This window comes from Cupressus sempervirens, chromosome 4 (assembly GCF_028749045.1).
Source record: "Cupressus sempervirens isolate cs-2001-9-10 chromosome 4, ASM2874904v1, whole genome shotgun sequence".
NCBI lineage: Eukaryota > Viridiplantae > Streptophyta > Pinopsida > Cupressales > Cupressaceae > Cupressus > Cupressus sempervirens.
This window is the reverse complement of record NC_143121.1, coordinates 468,489,221-468,509,641: the sequence shown is the minus strand read 5'-3', so window position 1 is coordinate 468,509,641 and position 20,421 is coordinate 468,489,221. Positions and strand designations below refer to the sequence as shown.

Below are 20,421 nucleotides of genomic sequence, written 5' to 3'. Positions count from 1 at the left end.
GTAATTGAAAATTCCTCTTAGGTTCTTGGTGCAAGAAAATAAAGGAAAGTGCAATTTGAGTTCTCTTCTTCTGAATCTAAATTGTTATAAATGTTGATTCTCATTGCAATGAGCATTCTCATGGTATTGTGTAGATGTTTATGAATCTTTGGATTAGCATTGTGCTAGTAATAGTTCTCAAGCGTAGATCTTGATTGTTGTTATTTGCGGTTCAAAGTTAGTCCAAGAAAGCTTTGAGATCATGTGGTGCATTCGTCATCAATGGCTTTCTTTTGATATTTTAAATTTGGATTTTATCTTTATTTGGAAAACTTTAAAATTATATCATACGAGGGAGCTGCCCCTCTAAACGCAGAGGAAGGATGCATTATAAGGGTCTATCCAACTGTTGTGAACAGTTTTGTAACATATACTCCATTGGGCCATTTCTATAGTGACAAATCTGTTTACCAACAATATGTAAGTTATATACATAATTTATTTCTATATTCATTTTGTGGTTTGATATTATTCTATATGCATTTGTGAAGATTCTAAAATTTATATATTAATTATATAAAATTAATTTATATATTATAATATAATTATCAAAATTGATATCATCCAAAATATGGAGTTTAATTTTCAACCTTCTAATGATTAGTATTTCATTAATAACTTCAAACCTTTTTTGAATTTTAATTAGCTGTGTTACACATTACGCTTTTTGAATCATGCGAGTCAGTCTCTTAATTATTATTTGCAAGCACTTCTAAATTTGATCTTGTGAAGTTTTTTAGCATCAATATTTCGAATCTCACTTTGTGATCCATCATCAGGATGAAAACATAATTTGAGAACATAAGGCGAAATGTATCCATATTATTATTATGAAATGCATCTTTATTATTATTTATCCATATTAAATATTTTTGAATTTGATATGTATCCATATTTTTCACTTAGATTTTACATATTTACTTGTTTTGGTATGCACACATTCTTTAACTATTATGTACCATATATTATTGTTGAACATAGTAAAACTACTCATTATCCATTGTTTCCCTTCTATCTACATTCCAAAATATAAAACAATCCAAACATACTAATAAGGGAAAGGTAGGGAACTTGATTACAATAATTATTTGTCTTATAAATCAAGGTCTACAACTCTTTGCCCGTGGCTATATAGCCACGAAAATGCACTTCCTTTACATTGCTTTTTCTAACTTTTTAAAAAATTGACTAAGTCCTCTCCTTCGTATGAAAGTGCATTTTCGTGGCTGTATAGACGTTGCTCACAAATATGCTCTTGTTAAATAACAATCTCACTTGTGCTCCACCCAACAATGTGAAGACATTATTTTGTAATCCTCTTTAGATTTTTAAGAAAAAAAACATACAAATGTATTATAATAACCAGCATTAATCTACTTGACAATTTCCGTTGGCCTTCAATATATTAGTCACATATCTTTCTATCCGCGTGACTATTGCACCTTATTTTGCAATCGCTAGTTGTTTGGCTGATATCAGGTTGGAGATGATTTGAAGAATGGATATGGCTGGGAAAAAAGGAGGAAAAGAACTACTTAGCTATAAATAATGAGCCACACAGACGTATCTATCTCTCTGCAATTGTTGTCCGCCGGTAATGACAAAAGTTTACCTCTCGAACTACGAGAACATTTGAAGATGTTTTACATAAGCATATGGAATGATTGGAATATGAAAGTTTCCATAAATTGAAACTGCTCTTTATTCAAGCTTGAATTTTTAGTGTTTGAAAGCAAGAAAGAAGAAGAGCATGCTGGCATTAGTCTCCAGTGCCTCTTTCAGGCCAACAGCATTGTGTCATAATCTCAAATTTCACAGGGGCAATTTCAATCATAGATTGCAGACACCCAGATGCCAGGCAGAGGCAGATGCAGATGGTAAGAAGAAGAAAAAAGTAGTGGTGGTTGGTGGGGGGTGGGCTGGTGTTGGAGCAGCACACCATTTATCCAAACAGGTTTCCAAACTGAATTCCTACATTTTCTTCTTTCAATTGAATTTATATTACACATTTATCAATATTTTCAGCTGCTAATACACGCAATTGTGTGGGCATTTTTTAGCCACGGTGTTGATGCTATTCAAATTTTTAAGTATACAATTTTCATTCACCATATACGTCCCTGCATTTTCAAACACATAAAAGAAGTGGCTTTTGCAAGTTGTTTGGTAATCACAGATCTTATTGAGTATCTTCATTGTTGCATAAACATAATTCCATAAGTGAATAAATTTTGGGGATGCTGTCCAAAGTTAGTCGTTTTTATTACCTTGTGTGCAGGGATTTGACGTGACACTTCTAGAAGCTGGTAAACAATCTGGTGGTCTTGTTGCTGGTTGGAAGACTGCCTCTGGCCGATCTGCAGAGGTTGGGATTCATGGTAATAATCTTTCAATCCTAGATGAAAGCCATTTTGACTGTTACTTTCTTCTTTTTGTTCAGGTTCCTAATATGAGAGCCATTAATATTACCTAGATGCAATGAGTTCTATATGTTCCATTTATTATCACGAAAGATGGGTTCTTGTGAACCACTACTAGTAAAACATGGGTCAATGAGTTTGACTCAGAAGCACACAGTTGAATCCTATAACAATATCGCAATCAAAACTTACACTTTGAACAATTCTTCTAAAATTTCTATTTTCAGTTTAAGCGGACTTTTTAAAGACATCTATTTGTTTGGGAGAGCAAGCAAGTACAACACTGACATTATCTTTTGAAATTACACAAATAGATATAGTGTACCACATTGCTTTTCCAATTACATACCATACAATTTTCTCTAGAGAAGGTATGTAGGGTAAACAAGTATGGTAGACTTCAATGAGAGCACTGGGGCTACATTGGGCCAAAGACTGGTTGTGTCAAATTAGTAGCAATACATCTTTGGAAGCATGTCCAACTCTGAAGTTTCCCCATGGATGTTTGGCTCAGATTTTACCTAATTTATACAAACATTTACAAGAAAACTGATTTTTATTTGTCAAACAGATTATATTGAATATAATATAATATGGGATTGAAATATAGATATGAATATTGCCATCAAAATAAATACATGATTACAATATTATTTTCCAAACAAATATGAAAAACCTCTATACATGCAAGATTGTCTTCAGATGAAACTTAACTTGTGAACTCTGTCGCAAGTCCACAAAACAAAAGAATTGTGTTTCACCGTGAGATCCTGAAGGTGTTTATCCTCAGGTTTCAAAATCAAAAGCTAGAAGCTTCCAAAATCTCCAAGAGAAAATAATAAAGAAAGCATCTTGAGAATGAGCCTCTCAATGGTTTTTAATAGCACATCCCAGTGACTCTTTGTTTCCCCTTTCTCTGTCTCTAGGTATTTCTTTTCTTTGTCCCTTTATTATCTCCCTCTTTAAATTTGAAATTAGGTAAATAATAATAAAATGACTTTATTGATTATCCATTAAGCTCCATTTAAGTCATTTTAATACTTTGTTAAATAGTTAAACTAAGTTGTTATTTAATTTGATATAATTTGAAAACTCAATTGTTGCTCTGCCATTCTTTTGCACTATTCTGATATAAATATCACCATACCTGGAGTTGTGAAGCCACTTATCAAAATCCTATTGAAGTAATGTACCAAACATACCTTCGCTAGGATCCCAAATCATCACGCTATTACAACTATAAAATATGAAGAGAAAGTAGTATTTCAAGGAGCTATCAACATCAAACAACTCCCATTTCCAAATCATTTCCCATGGAAATGCAAAACGTCCAATATAGGCACATTACAAATCATTTCCACCCATCCTAAGCTGCTGTTCTAAACTAGAATCACTCCCATAGGTCTGAAAGCTCTAAGAAAGCTGTAATGAATACCGTGGAATATATCCTCCCAAGGTGATTCAAGAAAGCCCACACTAGTGAACTTCCCGCCAATCACAATCTTGGATAATAAAAAGAATAATCCATTCAACCGAAAAGTAAAAATCTTAGTATCTCCCCTCGTGAAGTCCGAGACAAGGATCTGATAGCATAGATGTTACCATAACAAGCCCTGAGATCAACTAAACAAGTATTGCCTCTGTGGTCAACTAAAAACATGACATTGATAGATAACCTCCAAATGCAACTATCCCAACAATCCCAATTCAGTGTGATCAACCCATCATCATATGAAAGAATGCTTAATATTGCTTTGAAGTGAGTGCAGTAACTCAAATTCCCCCAAGTGGAAATAAATATCAATCGAATTATTTTCAAAGGATGTCCCACACCTAACTGTACTGAAGTCTACAAGTGCACATGAACTCTGCAAAGGAACTAGTACAATAGTAAACAATCTGGAATATTCTTTGAATATACAGGAGACACGAGTATGGAAGTAGCTGAAAATCCAAATCCTATGATCAATCATATCTACCATCCAGTGACAAGTATGAACTACTCATCTGCTAAACCGAAGAAATATCCAACTCATATGTAGATCAGAGTTTGAACTTGTTTAAGCTGATTGGAAAGTGGGCAGCATTAATAACTCTAGAAATTGATCGACTATTCCAATCTTGTGACCAAAACTTATCACTAAAAACTGCACCTGGGTGTATATCCTTCAACCAATTGCATTCTCATCACTGGAGTTGGAAAAACTTCCTTATCCAATTTGAAGAGTGACTAATCTAATATTCAATCAGTATGTACCTCGAATAAAAATTTGTCAACTGAATATTATCCTTAATTTTCAATTCATACCCAAGATCTAGCTGGTCCAAAATTTTATTACTTGATCTTTTGGGACAGTAGTCTAAATCATAAGTCTATACTATGCTGTCAAGTTTCTTAATCACTTCCTTGAAAGACTCAGTCCTTCCTCGGTTTTCCCTGCTCCTTGAAATGATTAGTGACCACAATCTGATTTTTTTGGTCCTTGAAGAGCCATCTATGTATTCTCCAATATCTCATGCGTGTCACTAGGCTCCGTGATGAGCTTATTGACCTCACCCCCTAGTCCTTCAATTTATCAGTGTGTACTTCAACAATCCTTAAGATATGATCCTTATCTGAAAGTAGACACAAATAATAAGATTTCATTGGTTTGAGAGCCACTTTAACCATCTGCAAGTTTGCAAAAAAAATATCATAGCCCATGCTCTTTTGTCTTCTTTCAATTTGAGCCTTCCTGTAGAGGTCTTCAATGATCTTGTGAGTATCATCATAATGTACTCAGTCAGCAACAAGCATATCACTAGCAACCTTCAATTGATTCTTCAAAGTGTGTTTCTCAACACCACCATCTTGAGATCCATTTTCTGAATGGTCCAACAATTAGCCCCCTAAGCATTGAATCCCGTTATATTTTGGATTCACAAGCTCGGACAAATCCTTGGTCAATGGAGAAATCACTATCTATTGCAATAATTTGAGATTCATAAGGTATACCTTCTAACGTGTTGATTTTATCCATTTCAGATTTTTCCAAATGGGTATTCTCAATGACATTTACTCTCACCAAATTTGGTATCATCCAATTTATTATTTTTATCAGCCAAAACACTACCATGCATAAGCAAGTTGTTGCTATAAAGAATATATGATTCATTGTACCTTTCAAGGGTTTTGTTAATGTTGTCATAGGCCTCAAAATCCTTCTTTGATTGATCTGCATACAAGTTAAGGCTGCTCTTATGTCATTGTTTCCAAGCAATTTCACACTATGTGAAGACTCATGCACCTTATTGGAAACATCACGGGACTCCAACATGTTCTCTCCTTAAGGAAGACCATTCTCCTCAACATGTTTTCCAATCATAACTTCCAAGTCACCAATATAGAGATTTGTATGTCCCATACTCGTGACAACTGAATCCATCTCCTCCCAAGTATTGTGTTATTTTGTTGGGACAGAGGTGTGGAATTCCTATCTTCTTCATTGCTGGTCCAAATTCCTTTGACTGACTTATCTTCCTTACTAACCCCACAATTGTGATTAGGTGTTCAAGTCTCTTAACATGTGAAAGAAATCTTCTTTCTTCTCATTTGGCTCTTACTTGTTTTGGAAGACACTGCAATTTGTAAGCCCATTGGGATTAATTCATCTTCAATCATTTATTTCTTGAACCCTTCAATCTTGTTCTCAGTGAATCTTTTTTGAGAACTCACAAGTGATAGGTGACACCATAAATGGACTACTCACAAAGCACTTGACGAGTGGCCTTGGTGAGTTTTTACGACTTTTACTTGCGCCAAATATTCACTGAGTTTTTGGCAAAAACTTGTCAAGTACTCACCAAGTTTTGTCCAAAAACTCAGCTACATTTTTTATGACAATTCTTAAAGGGAAAAAAATGGTCCAAATGAATTTTATTTCTCATTTCTTCACTTGTATTTTGTTGAGAGGGGGAAAAAAGTCTTTCAAACACTTGCAAACTAACTTCCATTGATTTGAAGCAGATTTGTGGCAGAATTTGAGGTGGTCTTTGAAGAGGATGGCGACAATGATTTGGAGAGGCAGGTTATGAAGGAGGGGGATGGATTTGGTTTCACACTGGATGAGATTGAGGAGGATGACTCAAATGAGGAGTCATTGATAGCGTGAGAAGAAGCTAGAGGCAGAGCTATCCAAGATGGAGGACGAGCCACAGACTGACTCAGACATACTGAACGAGGAGGCATAGTCACGCCCATTGCTGGCTTCTAGGACTAGATCCTCTTGTTCTGCCTTTCACTTAGTTTTTACTAGAGATGGAAAGAGGAAGATGTTACTGTAATGGTGTATTTATTTACTTTTAGTTTTACAAAAACTATTTACTATTTTGCTTCCAACCATCAACTTTCCTCATGAGAATGCGATTTTGTACCCACTTTACATTTAAATATATCTAGACTTGGCTTCTTTCTTGTGTTCTCATTTATTGACTCCTTGGATACATCTGCTTGTTGAATTTTGCAAAAAAAATAAAATTATATTAAATTTTAGCAATTTTTTAATTTCTCGAGTATTTTGCCAGGAACTGAGGAAGTTTTTCCCTTTTTTGTTTCAAACCTTGGTGAGTTTTTGGTTTTGATGAGTTTACCAACTATGGGTGAGATATTATGCTCCTTTTCCAAATGGCCAAGAAGCCTAATATCAACTGCTCGCAATATCATCATGCTCATCTTAGGTTTAGGATATAATAGTTTGCATACAAGCCTTCATATTGTTCGGCTGATGCTTCCCAATTTCAGTTGACGAGCATTGAAGTATTTGAAGAATTAGTTTATCACATTTGAGATCCAACATATGGCAAATGATCCGACTCTTGCAATAATTTCTAAAATCTGAGCCCTCTTACCAAGAGTAGGGCTTTGACATCATGTAACCCATGTAGACTCTCCACAATCAGCTGTAGGACCTTCTTCAGTATGTCATCATTATATGGTGCTATAGGAGTTGTTATTCTTATGATCTAATGTGACAAGAAGCTGCTGCAAGTCACTTCTTCATAAGGATGTTCTAAAACTTGTGCTGGACCAAAGTGAGCATTGAGGGGTGCTAAGCCCAACTCAGAAGCTTCCAATCTAACTAATCTACTTTGGACAAATTCGAGTCTAATTCCTTAACTTAGAGGGAACAACATTGGAAAATTTCACGGACTCCAATTGTAATCCAATTAGATAGAGTCGATTCCCTACTTACTTTTCCTTTTGCAAGTCCCTTAGCTAATTACCATTGAATGTATCATTGAATTATTTTGAGAAAAGATCACTTTTCTGATCTGACATTATCTTTATTTTGTTTTCTGAGATAATGTTTGTGAATTTCACAAAAGCTGATGCACCCTTCCATTATAAGATGCTACTGTTGTTTGCCACTAAATTTTTTACCTTTCCACATGCTATAAATTTGTCAAACAATTTGTTTGCAAGCTGATCAATGAGTTTCCTGTATACTTCTCTAAACTTTCAAATTTAGCCGTATGAATATTTTTTAAAACACTTGAAATGCAAGTTGTCTTGTTTATTTCTGAGTGTGTTTGTTTTGGATAGTTGACATTTAACAATTATTTGTATGAAAACTTATAAATATATGATGACTAAATAGTGAATTTCAATATTTTAATTTTGTGCTACAAAAATACAAAGATGTTGATTGAATTTTAGACCTGTTACAGCAATGTACAACTTCAACAGCCACATGGAACATAATCTTGCTGTATGTGCTTAATTTTAAACACAGAGAATGCTTTCAACATTTTTAGTGGTCTGCATCTTTATATCACATGGTCTCAAATTATATAACAACATCATATGCATGGAATCAACCTTGTAAAACTCAGAATTACCCTTCCAACAAATGGGATAAGTGACTTCTAAACCTTTGTTGATGGAGAACCATTGCCAGCAAATAATAAGACAATCAATATTCAAATACAATGTCCGACAATAGTTTGTCTTAATACATCAATCTTAGGTTTGCGCCATGTCTTTGAACCTTCCAAAACAACTTCAGTGTGTGCATTATGCTGGTTAGCTTGAATCCCAATAAATGCCTATGAATGCTACCTGCCTGTAATTGGTGTTGTGCAAACTCAATTCCTCTATTAATGTAGTTTAAAATAATCGTGATAGTATTGAATGTCCCATTATGGTTACTCCATTCATCAACACAAAAGTCTTCAGACCAAAGTAACAAGAATTAGAATCGGCAAGGCCGAATCAAATCGTGAATCGACCATGAATCAGAATTGAATCGCCCACGAAACGGAAAATTTAAAATACCCTTGAAATTTAGTGAGCAACTTATTTCATAAACCCTTTATCGCTGATTCAATTCACCAATTCAGAAATAATCGTTTGGCTTGAATCGAATCGTTGAATCGTGTGAATCGCATGAATTGCCGTGATTCTTGGAACTATGCTTCAGACCTTCAATGACATATTAATTTGATGTCCTGTTTAATACTACCTCTACACATAAAACCTCAAAACCAAGTACAGTATGTAGAATAAAATTATTCATATATGTATGGTTGGCTTCACAAGAAATGACAAAGGAACACAAGCAACTCCAATCGACCCTTCGAAACACAACAAGAACAAGTTTTTCATTCCTACCAGTCAATTTCTTTGAGTCAATGAAAACGAATCCACTCTTGGAACAGAAGCTTCTCAGACTTAAGTAAATGCCTCACACAAAGATCCCAAATTGATTTGGAAAGGGTAATTAGCAACAAATCAAGACCCTTTTTAATTCACCACTTCATTAAGTCTACACTCTGCACACTTTACTGAGGAAACTCCAGTTAGCAAGTTAACATTGCTAGATGAAATAGCCCTACACATCAACTACGAATTTTGCTATTATTGAGTTAGTTCAATAAAGATGGTAGTCCACGAATCTAGAGGTAGGTTCAAAATTATCTATAAATGAAATGCTTGGTACCAGACAATACCAAATGGTCTACTATTCTTCACATCACCTATTTATCGCACCCAAAGTAATCAACACTAAATGCCCTTTGTTGGAGCTTGTAGCTGTGATAGGGATCTTTATCTTTGGGTGTTAATACCATTATGTGTAATGTTCCTGTTTCCCCTATGCCTTCTTTGTACAAGTATTTCTTGCAAAATGTCAATTGAGGGGAGCAAGTGGAAGAGGCCATACAACTTGATGGGGAAGCCACACGGGTAGTTAGGATACCGTACGATAGGGGCAAATATGGTGGATCAATGCTTTCTGGGAAGTCCGTACGGTGATATGGAAGCTGTATGGTGTGGGGGGTGGAGTTGACTACCATATGGTATGGCTGTATAGTAAGAGTACGGGCAGCCGTACGGTTGTGGAGATGTCTAAGATGTACGGTATTTGTTGTTAAGCCACGGGATTTGCAGTGTCCATACGGTGGGTGCAGAATGAGTTACAAGCTAGATGCCAAAACATATATTCGCCAAATACCTCAATTAATGCCAGTGCAAATGGTTCAATCCAATTCCAGTGAGATATACATATATATATACATATATATATATATATGTATATGTATATATATATGTATATGTATATATATATATGTATATATATACATATATATATATATATATATATACATATACATATACATATACATATATACATATATATATATATGAATCTGTAATAGAGATGGTGCATGGATTTGCCAGATTCGAGCAAGTAATGTAGAAATGCAATAGGGTGAGGGATGAATCCCACTGAAATTGGAATAGCCAAGTAGGGAAGATCTTTCACTTCCAAATGGTGAACAATACTAAACTCCAACAGGAATTCACAATACAAAGAAATAATCCAAATTGTATCCTACTACTACCTACATGCTGTGCTTAAATACCCTTCAAAGAAACTTCCTGACAGTTTACAAAGATAGCCGACGACCCTACCTAAGGAAACAATTAAGTATGAATGGGTCCAAGATATACTAAATCAGTTGGCCCATTAACAAAGGTTTGATTAAATATTCATTTTATCATGGGAATATTACAGTCCTTCTGTCCCAAAATTTGCTTGTCCTCAAGCAAATGCAAATCCAATTCTCGGAAACCTTCTATAATCAGCTTTGAGTCAGTACCAAGTAGATCTTGTCGCCGTAGTAAATGATATCATCAATAACTTGGTATCTTTCATCATGTATATAGCCATCCATCAACTGACATGCAAAAGTGTTCTTGGAGTACTTGACCAATAGATGGGCCCGCCAATTATCCAAGGAATGGGATAAAGTGTTGACTGTCATGTTTTTACTTGCAGCATCTGGGATCATATCATGTTTAAAAATGGCCTCCATCTTCTTGATTGTGACTTCCCTTGATCCTCTATTGGACATTCTTCTTAGCAACACCTTCTTGCCATCCGTCTCGAATGAAAAGTCCATCATCTTGAAACTTTGGGTGTACTGGTCAAGGGTCTCCATCCACTAGATGCCCAATATGATATAAGTATCAACCAAATCTATGACCAAGAAATCATTTGTCAAGATATAGTTTCCCATGGAAAGTTTTAGTCGAGGGATCACATGAGTATAGGGTAACAAGGTTCCCCCAACAACCTTAACTTCAAATCCCCCATGCTCTATTGCATGCAAGCCCTTACTAGTGATCAAAGATGAATTGATGAAATTGAGTGTGACGCCACTATCAATCATGACTGTGACTTGTTTCCCGTGAAGTGTGCCACGAACCTTGAAGATGCTACTTCAAGCCATTATAGTGAGGGTAGCAATGGACCCCCCTTTTTGTATTCTCTCCTGTTGGTTACTTTCTTCACTAATCACTACAGGCATAGTTGGAAAACACACTAAAGCTAAAAATTTGCCAAGCCCCCCGAAAGTTTAATCGGGAAAAACTCGGTGATTTTTAAAAAAACTCGAGAAAACTAGGGAACCTAAATAAACCGCTGAAATTAAATTTAAAAAATACATTTTTTTTTCACATCCTCTACAAATCTACTCAAATCTGCCTTGAATCACTTGCAATCACCTAAGAATGCCTCCAAACCTTCCTCTCTCCACACCTCAAGCCTCTAGAGTGCACAAATGCAACTGGCATAGGAAGAAAATGGACTATTTGCCCTATATTGCTGTCACAGTGCATCGGTTATTGTCACCGCGAGTACTTAACAATTACTTGGTGATTAATTGATGATTTTTTGGCCCCAACCGAGTACTTGGAATCTGCAAGTTTTTTCGGGGAAAACTCGCGGAGCTAAAAAACTCAGCGAGTGCTCAGTGAGTTTTCCAACTATGACTGTAGGTACTTGTCCTTTGTCGTCATCAAGAAACACCTCAATGTAATGAATCTTTCCCTTCCCAAGGCAGAGATGACCTAGTTCCCATGGTTCCTGGCATGTGAAGCAGAGTTTTGTTCTTCGAAGCTCTTGCTGAGAGTCCTCATCCAACAAAGGTTTTTTCTGAATTGGCTCCTTGTCTTTGTCTTCTTGTGGGGACAGTGTTGGCGTAGCTACGTGAGTTTTGGAGGAAGATGTGGCCATGTCATGCACATTCTTAATAGCTTCATTGAGTGCGCACGGGTTGAACCCTTTGATCTAGCCTCTTAAAGGCTCTCTCAGCCCATCCAGGAATAACACAATTCGATGTCTTTTAGAGATCTCTGTAACTAGGACTGACAACCTTTGGAACTCAGTGATGTAATTGTCCACCGTACTTGTTTGGTTTAGCTGAGCTAGATCTTTGAAGTTTAGTTCAGGATCCTTCCCATCAAAACGGTCAATGAGTCTCTCAGTGAATTCGACATAAGAGGTTACTTGGTCGTGGCTGAGAGTGACCAATCCATGGTGCCACCACTCTTGTGCCACTCCTTCTAGATGGAGTGTTGGGAACTTGATTGCTTCCTCTTCGGGCATCGGATTGAGTTGAAAATAGGTGTTTGCCTTCAAAACCCATGCCTGTGCAGTGATGGCTCTAGATCCATAAAATGGTGATAAGTATACTCTTCTGATTTTTCTCCTGAGATCATCATTAAAATAACCACGATATCCCTCACCTGAATATCTCATTCTTAGATCAACGTAGTCTCTGTAAGATATATCACCTTCCATATTCGCGTTCCTCCAATCTTCTCGACATTTTTCTTGCATTTCCCAAAATGTGGGCTCTTTTTCTTTGTGAGGTGCTTCCGTCCTTGGAAGGAAGATGGGTATCGAGGGTTGAGATTGAGAGGGTTGAAAGTTTTTTCTTTCCATAACAGAGTCGTCGCTATGCCCATTTTGTTCTCCTATTGTCTTTCCCTCAACCAATTTTTGTAGTGTTTCCTGCATAAGCCTTTGGGTTTCGTTGATCTACATTTAGTTTCTGTTGAGCTCCCATAGGATCCTGAGGATCTTCCATTTTACCAACAAGGTTATTTTGCTTTCTCCTTTGGGTATAAACTTGCTTTCACTTCCACAGGCTGGCAGAATAACTGTCTTTGATACCACTGTAATGTTCCTTTTTCCCTTATGCCTTCTTTGTACCAATATTTCTCGTCTATAGAAAAATGTCAATTGAGGGGAGCAAGTGGAAGAGGCCGTAGGACCTGATGGGGAAGCTACACGGCGAGTTAGGATACTATATGGTAGGAGCAAATACGGTGGATCAATGCTTTCTGGGAAATCCGTACTGTGATATGGAAGTTGTACGGTGTGGGGGATGGAGTTGACTACCATATAGTATGGCTATATGGTAAGAGGAGGGGCAGCCGTATGGTATGTGCTACTAAGCCACGGGATTTGCAGGGTTTGTACGGTGGGTGCAAAATGAGTTACAAGCTAGATGCTAGAACATATATTTGCCAAATGCCTCAAGTAATGCCAGTGCAAATGGTTCAATCCAATTCCTGTGATATATATATATCTGTAACAAAGATGGTGCGTGGATTTGCCAGATTCAAGCAAGTAATGCAAAAACGGAATAGTGTGAGGGATGAATCCCTCCGAAACCGGAATAGCCAAGTAGGGAAGATCTTTCACTTCCGAAATGGCGAACAATACTGAACTTCAATAGGAATTCGCAATACAAAGAAATATCCCAAATCACATCCTACTACTACCTACATGTTGTGCTTAAATACCCTTCACAGAAAATTCCTGACGGTTTACAAAGATAGTTGACGACCCTACCTAAGGAAACAATTAAATATAAATGGGTCCGAGATATACTAAATCAATTGGCCCATTAACAAAGGTTTGATTAAAATATTCATTTTTATCACGGGAGCATTACATTATGGTCACTTCTAGCTGAAAAGGTCATTTATGATAAATTGTAATATTAAATATTAAGACGTGTTTTAATACATGCGTTAAGGCATGGAAATACGAAGAGTCATGTTTTGGAAATTTAGGAGACATTCGATAATAATGTGGAGAGCCTCCCCACTTGTTATATATATTGCCTCAAGTGAAGGATATTGTACACCTGAATTTATTATTAATAAAATGATCTTTTGTTGTGTGGCTGGGTTTTTCCCTTCATTCTAGAAGGGTTTTCCCAGGGTATTTTTGTGTGCCTCTTGCCTTTATTATGATTATTCATTATCTCTATTTATTTGATTTCTGGGAAAATTTCTAACATGGTATTAGAGATGGGATGTGTGATGATAAAATTCTCTATTGTGATGAGAATTCTTCTAGATCATTTGCAACAGTTTTGTGTTCTTTAAAAGAGTTTTATTTTTATGTGTATCTCATTTTAGTTTGTGATTTTTTTTATATACTATTTTGTTTGATCATGTGTGACCTTTGAGCAGTCTCTATGAATCATCATAGTTTATATAGATTCAATTGTATGTGTCTTTTCATATTTTGTCACAAGTCTCCTATAAAATGTAGGATGAGAAGAGTTTGGCGATATTTTGGATGAGAAGAGTTTGAAAATATATATTGGTGTTATCCTTCGATCTATGTAAGTTGGGATAGATTTCTAGATTGATAGGAATCTTAGTAGATGAAGCTCAAAATTTTATGAGAAGTGTGGGGTCACCTTAGATTTCAATTGTGTAATCTTTGGGTGACCGGAATAGCCTAGTCTTTCCGTTGGATCATATTTCTAAATCTTTTTCCAATAAAATCTTAAGCTCTGTATCTAACTTCTTGGAAGACAAAATCCAAATGCAACCTTAATGGTCTTGCACTATAGTGGATATGATGGACAGTTAGGAGTCTAGATTTTCATTCTATATGGGGAAGCATAGTTACTCTTTCTGAGGCTGTGACAACCGTTAGAGATTAGCCTGCAGATATGGAGGTTCTTGTTGACAAAATTGTTTCTTATGCATACGAAGCATTATAATGGAAGGAGGAAAAATTCAACATCGATATTTCTAGCAAAGATGGTCACAATAGTTGGACTTTGGTTTAGAGATAAGCATTCTGTTTTGTATAGTTCATGAATTTATGTAATTGGAATTAATATATATTTTTTGATAAGTTTATCTTATCTCTCTTGGTTCCAGGAAGCAATAAGAAGTAATGGGATGTGGATATTTTTTTACTTAAGAGGGAGATGTTTTAGCTTCAGAGGGAGGCTTCATCAACTATCTTGTTGTGATGATCATTGTTAAGAGGGAGTATTTATGGAATCCCTGTCAATCTTATACATACTTGGTATTGTATAATTTAAGACTCTTGTTGGAAAAGGGTTTTAGTTGTGATTTCTTTTCTTGTTAATTACAAGTTCTTATTCATGATAGTTATAAGGTCAAGCTGATAACTCTTTCTCTTATGAGAGATTCATAGTGAGCATCATGTAGAGAGAGTTCATGATATCATCACGTTGAGAGATTTCGTGATGGGAGCTGGAAGTCATGTTGAGGGAATCCATGACTGTATCACACTTAGAGAGTCCGTGATAAAATGTTGGTTGTAAACCTTACTAACTTTTCATGTTGAGAGATTCCATGACAATATCACGTTGTGTGAGTCCATGATAAAAAGTTGAATGTGATTTTTGCAGGTTTTTATGTCGAGTGATTCCATGATTATGAGTAATTGTTTCGGGTCTATCGTATTGAGTGATTCCATGAGTAAATTGCTCTTTTAGTGTCATGAGAGAATTGTAATGAAAGTTGGTTGTGTTTTTTGCACGGTTTCCATGTTGAGGAATACCATGAATTTTATAGGATCTATGTGATTAGATTTTATCATCGATATTTTTGGTTGCAGCCTTGTGTGACTATTCAGTTAAAGATCTCTCCCTTGCTAGGAGGGAGTGTTGGAATTTGTAGCTGCATTAGAGATCTTTATCTTTGGGCGTTAATACTTTTATGGTCACCTTAAGCTGAAAAGAACATTTATGATAAATTGTAAAATTAAATATTAAAGCATGTTTTACTACATGTGTTATGGCATAGAAATATAAAGAGTTGTGTTTTGGAAATTCAAGAAACATTCAGTTGAAATGTGAAGAGTCTCTCCACTTTTTATATATATTGCATCAAACAAAGGATATTGTAAACTCGAATTTATTATCAATAAAATGATCTTTTGTTGTTGGCTGGGTTTTTCCCTTCATTCTAGAAGGGTTTTCCCACGATATTTCTATGTCTCTTGCCTCTATTTTGGTTATTCTTTATTTCTGTTTATCTGATTTCTAAGCAAATTTCTAACACCCTCATGTGGGAAATTAGGAGAAGTTGTTCCAACGTCAATATCACTATAGAAAAATATTGTTAGATTCGACTCGCCAAAATTGGAATACCGAAAGTTTCTCATGATGCTTTGATTTTCTCTTTTAGAGTGTTGGCTCAATTCACGAATTGGTATTTAACCAAAGCATTAATCTTGCATTTCAAAAAAGGAAATAAATTCATTACTCTCATGTTGCACATGGTTCTATAGAAATAATGTCTATAAACAATTTATTTTTTCAAAGATTTCATTCATAGTTCTTATATTTACACATAACCTCAAAAGAATATAAAAGTCACCATGCTTCAATTTTTCATCTCTTGGAAATAATCCTACAACAGTGGGCTTGTTGCAAATTTTTCATGTGTTTGGAATATGAAGAGTTTCGTCCGTCAAGAATAAACAAGCCGCTCCAATATTATTAATTCCTTCGACTTAAGGAAATTTTATTTTTAATCTTCTATGCTGAAATGAAATGAGTATGTTTAGCACAAACTTCCCGATTAGAGTCATGGTGACTTGTAAAATATTAAATTTTTAGCTTTTTTGAATTTCGAAGTATCACCTAGAATAATAAGCTTCCTTTATATATATTTCATCTCTCAAAGACGGGCCATCAATATACCTTTTCACTCTTCCCATAAACAAACACACAGTCACAAACACATAGGCAGCTCAAATCCGATACTCTAAAATTTGTTTGAAAATAAAACTATTCAAATTAGAAATAACTTATCTGAATAAACCTTTTTTTTAAAGTCCATTTTGGCAACCAAACTGCAGATATGTTGCTCATAAAATCTCACAGGTTAGCAGGAGATCCAACTTTGATACCATTGAAATACCTCCTATGGATATTCACCCCAAATTTTACCCAAATGTTCCACAAGAATTTGTACAAACATTTTAAAACAAAATCATTTCTTATTCATTTGATAGATTTTACTGAAAATCATACGAGATATGAATAGTGTCATCAAAATAGATAAACCCTTACAACTTTATTTTCCTTACATATATGAAATATCTCTATTACTGCAGGTTTGTCTTCAGATGGAACTTTACAAATTTTCCCAACTGTGAACTCCATCGTAAATCCATCAAAGAAATGAATTGGGTCTCTATCCAATCCACCAAGAAATCCCATAGTTACACTGTTATGGGGGATGTGGGATGGGGGGAAAGGTTTCCGAGCAAGGGGGACAAAGGGGCCTCAATTTGGGGACGGCGGCGGGTAACGGGTGGGGTGGGGGGGAGGGTGGGCTGGGTTGTATATACTATACATGTCATAGTTAAAAAGTTATGAAAATATGTAATAACAATATAAAACATAAAGATGTAAAATACTAATTTACTAAAATTTAAATACATGAACATTGCATTGAACACTGAACATGAAAGTATAACATTGAACATTGAACATTGAACAATAAATATTAAAATTTTAAATACTCGAATGAGCAAATGGAAGAGTTCTAACTTCTATTAAATAAATATTAAATAATAATAGTGATAGATACCAAAAGTTTGAGTATCTCATCATAAAGATGATTACATTGAGCAACATGATATGATCTTCAGTATGCCCAATAGAATATTTTTTTTTTTTACGAACTATGGTTTTTTTGGTTAGATAGGGGACACCCAACTGTCTTGTGGAGGGGTAAGGGGACTTGTTCCAATCCCCGTCTCTCCTCAAGTGACTTCCCTTGTCTCTGCTAGAACGACAATTGACTGGTGGTGCTATTGGAGATGCCGGAATGGTGTCCCCATGTCCTCGGTGTGTCCCTGTCTAACTTAAAACTTAATTATTTAATTGACTGCTAATGTCCCAAAAAGGGGACATTACAAGCTCTAACGGCTTTTCGTATTATGAAGTGAAAGTGACATTAGTATTGTTAGATCAAAATCAAACCACCTAATTTAAGTGGCTTCAAGTTTAGGAAACAAGCATTTTCTCTAAACTCCACATGCGACATTTCCAGCTGCTTCATACTTCGCTTCTATTGATGAAAGGGCTATGGTTGGTTGCCTCATTTTGATTCAAGAAAGTGATAAACAGTAAAGATAGTACACTAAAGTTGATTTCGTATCATTCCAATACAATGAAAATTTGTGTATCATATTCATGGTTTATAAACTTCAACTCAATAGGCCCAAAAAATTTAAAATTCCACGACTCAGCAAAAACTTGGCAATGACTTGACAATTTTACCAAACACTTTAAAATAAATAAATTTCTAAAAATAGTCTTCAAAAGCACACATTACTAAATTTGCATTACTGTTTTCTATCAAATTAAAATCAAAATTAGAGTTTAATATAATCATGGACCAAAAGATGATTTTAAGCCGTAAATGGCTTACAAATACACTTGCACCAGTCATGCTAGCCATGCCATATGTAGAAGATGCTTTATCTAAAGATTTATTTTTTCAGCAAGTTGGTGAATAATAACATCTAAGTTAGCATAATCAAGAGTTATATCATGATTCCTTATCACCCCCTTATCTTTATCAATTTTCTTATTTGACAAGTCATCCCAATAATTGGAGATTTGGGAGTGGAATCCACAATGGGTTGGAACCCCTAGGCAGCATCCCTCTTGGGGTTTGGGGACAACATCCCTAGTGGGGTCAAGTGTTGATTCCCCTAGTGGGTTTTGGAGGAAATGCCATTAGTGGGATTGGGGGACAACACCTTTTTTGGAGGTTTGGACATAGGATCCCCATTGAGGTCAAGAGCGAGCATCCCTCGTGGAGTTTGAGGGAAATGCTCCTCATACGCCCTCTATTGGGATACAAGGTAGGATGAAGGGCAGAGCTCCTATCGCTAAGCCCAATTGAAGCCTTGGAAACTACACAACCTTCATCGCCAATCGTTATGTCAAACTGCAACAGAGAATGGCGTCAAACTGCTGTAATAACTAATTTATTTTTCTGATCAGACATAATATTGTTCAAACAATAGCTCAAAGAACTTAGGATATCATTCTGACAACAAATAGTTCATTGATCCAACTGAGTATTACCTCAAATAGATGGTGCAAGATGCCGATCGCAGATCTGATGTCACTTTGTTTTTCTGATAGCACTGCTTAAACAGGTTTGGAACACACTGTTAACATGCCAAATTACAGCCCAGAAGCATATTGACACCACCCAAATGAAACATGCATTGCAACCCCCTTTTACACATACCCAACACCTTGAAATCTTTTACTCACCAATCTGATATTATAAACCAGTCATAAACAACACAATCACAGTTGTACAGCTAGACCAGCAAGTGCAAAGGTCATAAAAACTCACCAAAATTTGATGGAAACTCAAAAGCTTAATGTCAAAGTTGTAGGATTGAAGCTATGATTCTAGACACCATCAAAATAAACCAAAAAGTAATGAAAATGGCAATGCTTCCTTTGGGAACTAACTCACCCTTTCTTGGCATTGGATAGCCCGCCTGTTCACAGAACTTCGTTAAAATTGTATAGCCCAGCAAAATAAAATAAAGGAAATAAGGAACATCAACATAAACCCTTCAACTTTAATGATGGTTGCAACTTCTAATAGGCACGACTTATTCAAGAGGTACAAACAAAAAAATAAGGCATTAGTACAACTTGCACAAAGACCTCCATAAACTGTCATACAAAAACTCCAAAAAGCAACTACGATACTCTTAAGGGTGAGATACTCGAGTGCTACAAAGGTAGTGAGGGCATCCTCTATAAGCATTTATGTGAGGGTTATGAGGGCTTGCTTTTTTTCGGGGAAGGTGGCTATGGACATAGATTCAGTTCTTGATAATGACAATGATGTTTAAAGCTTAGTTACTGGTTTGGCAAAATTTTGGAAAGGGTTTTGGGTTTGTTTGGGTTCGTTTGTACAAAAACATGTAAAAATTATAAAATATATTTATTTATATATACATATTTATGAAGCCTAAAAGCATAGAGTATCATAAAATCATATGATTTAATCTTAGTTAATTATTTAAACAACAAAAACACCATAGACATAAACTTTAAACATGTAAGTTGTAATTATAGCATCATGAATCAAGATCATACCATCATATATTTCAATTAATGATCATTGTTTTAAGTTCAAGCGTCAACTAATCATTATGTATAAAATCTTAATATTCATCTTCATCATCATCATCTTTTTTTTTTTTTTTCCTTCTTCTTCTTGTAGTCCTTCCGCATTAGTTGACTCAGCAATATAGCTAAGGCCGATGGGATTAGTACCAACAACAATAATATGGGC

At 35.6% G+C, this 20,421-nt stretch overlaps 1 protein-coding gene across 1 annotated transcript in view; it reads left to right on the top strand.

Annotated features, from left to right (window-relative positions):
• The first annotated feature begins 1,471 nt into the window (after positions 1-1,471).
• The window catches only part of LOC149561998 (uncharacterized), a 151,301-nt gene continuing 132,351 nt past the window's right edge, over positions 1,472-20,421 (top strand). Inside the window, exons 1-2 of the mRNA XM_089825534.1 lie at positions 1,472-1,993; positions 2,318-2,417. Coding sequence (XP_089681660.1) covers positions 1,790-1,993; positions 2,318-2,417 — 304 coding nt within the window. The 5' untranslated portion in view covers positions 1,472-1,789. The remainder of the gene's footprint in view (positions 1,994-2,317; positions 2,418-20,421) is intronic.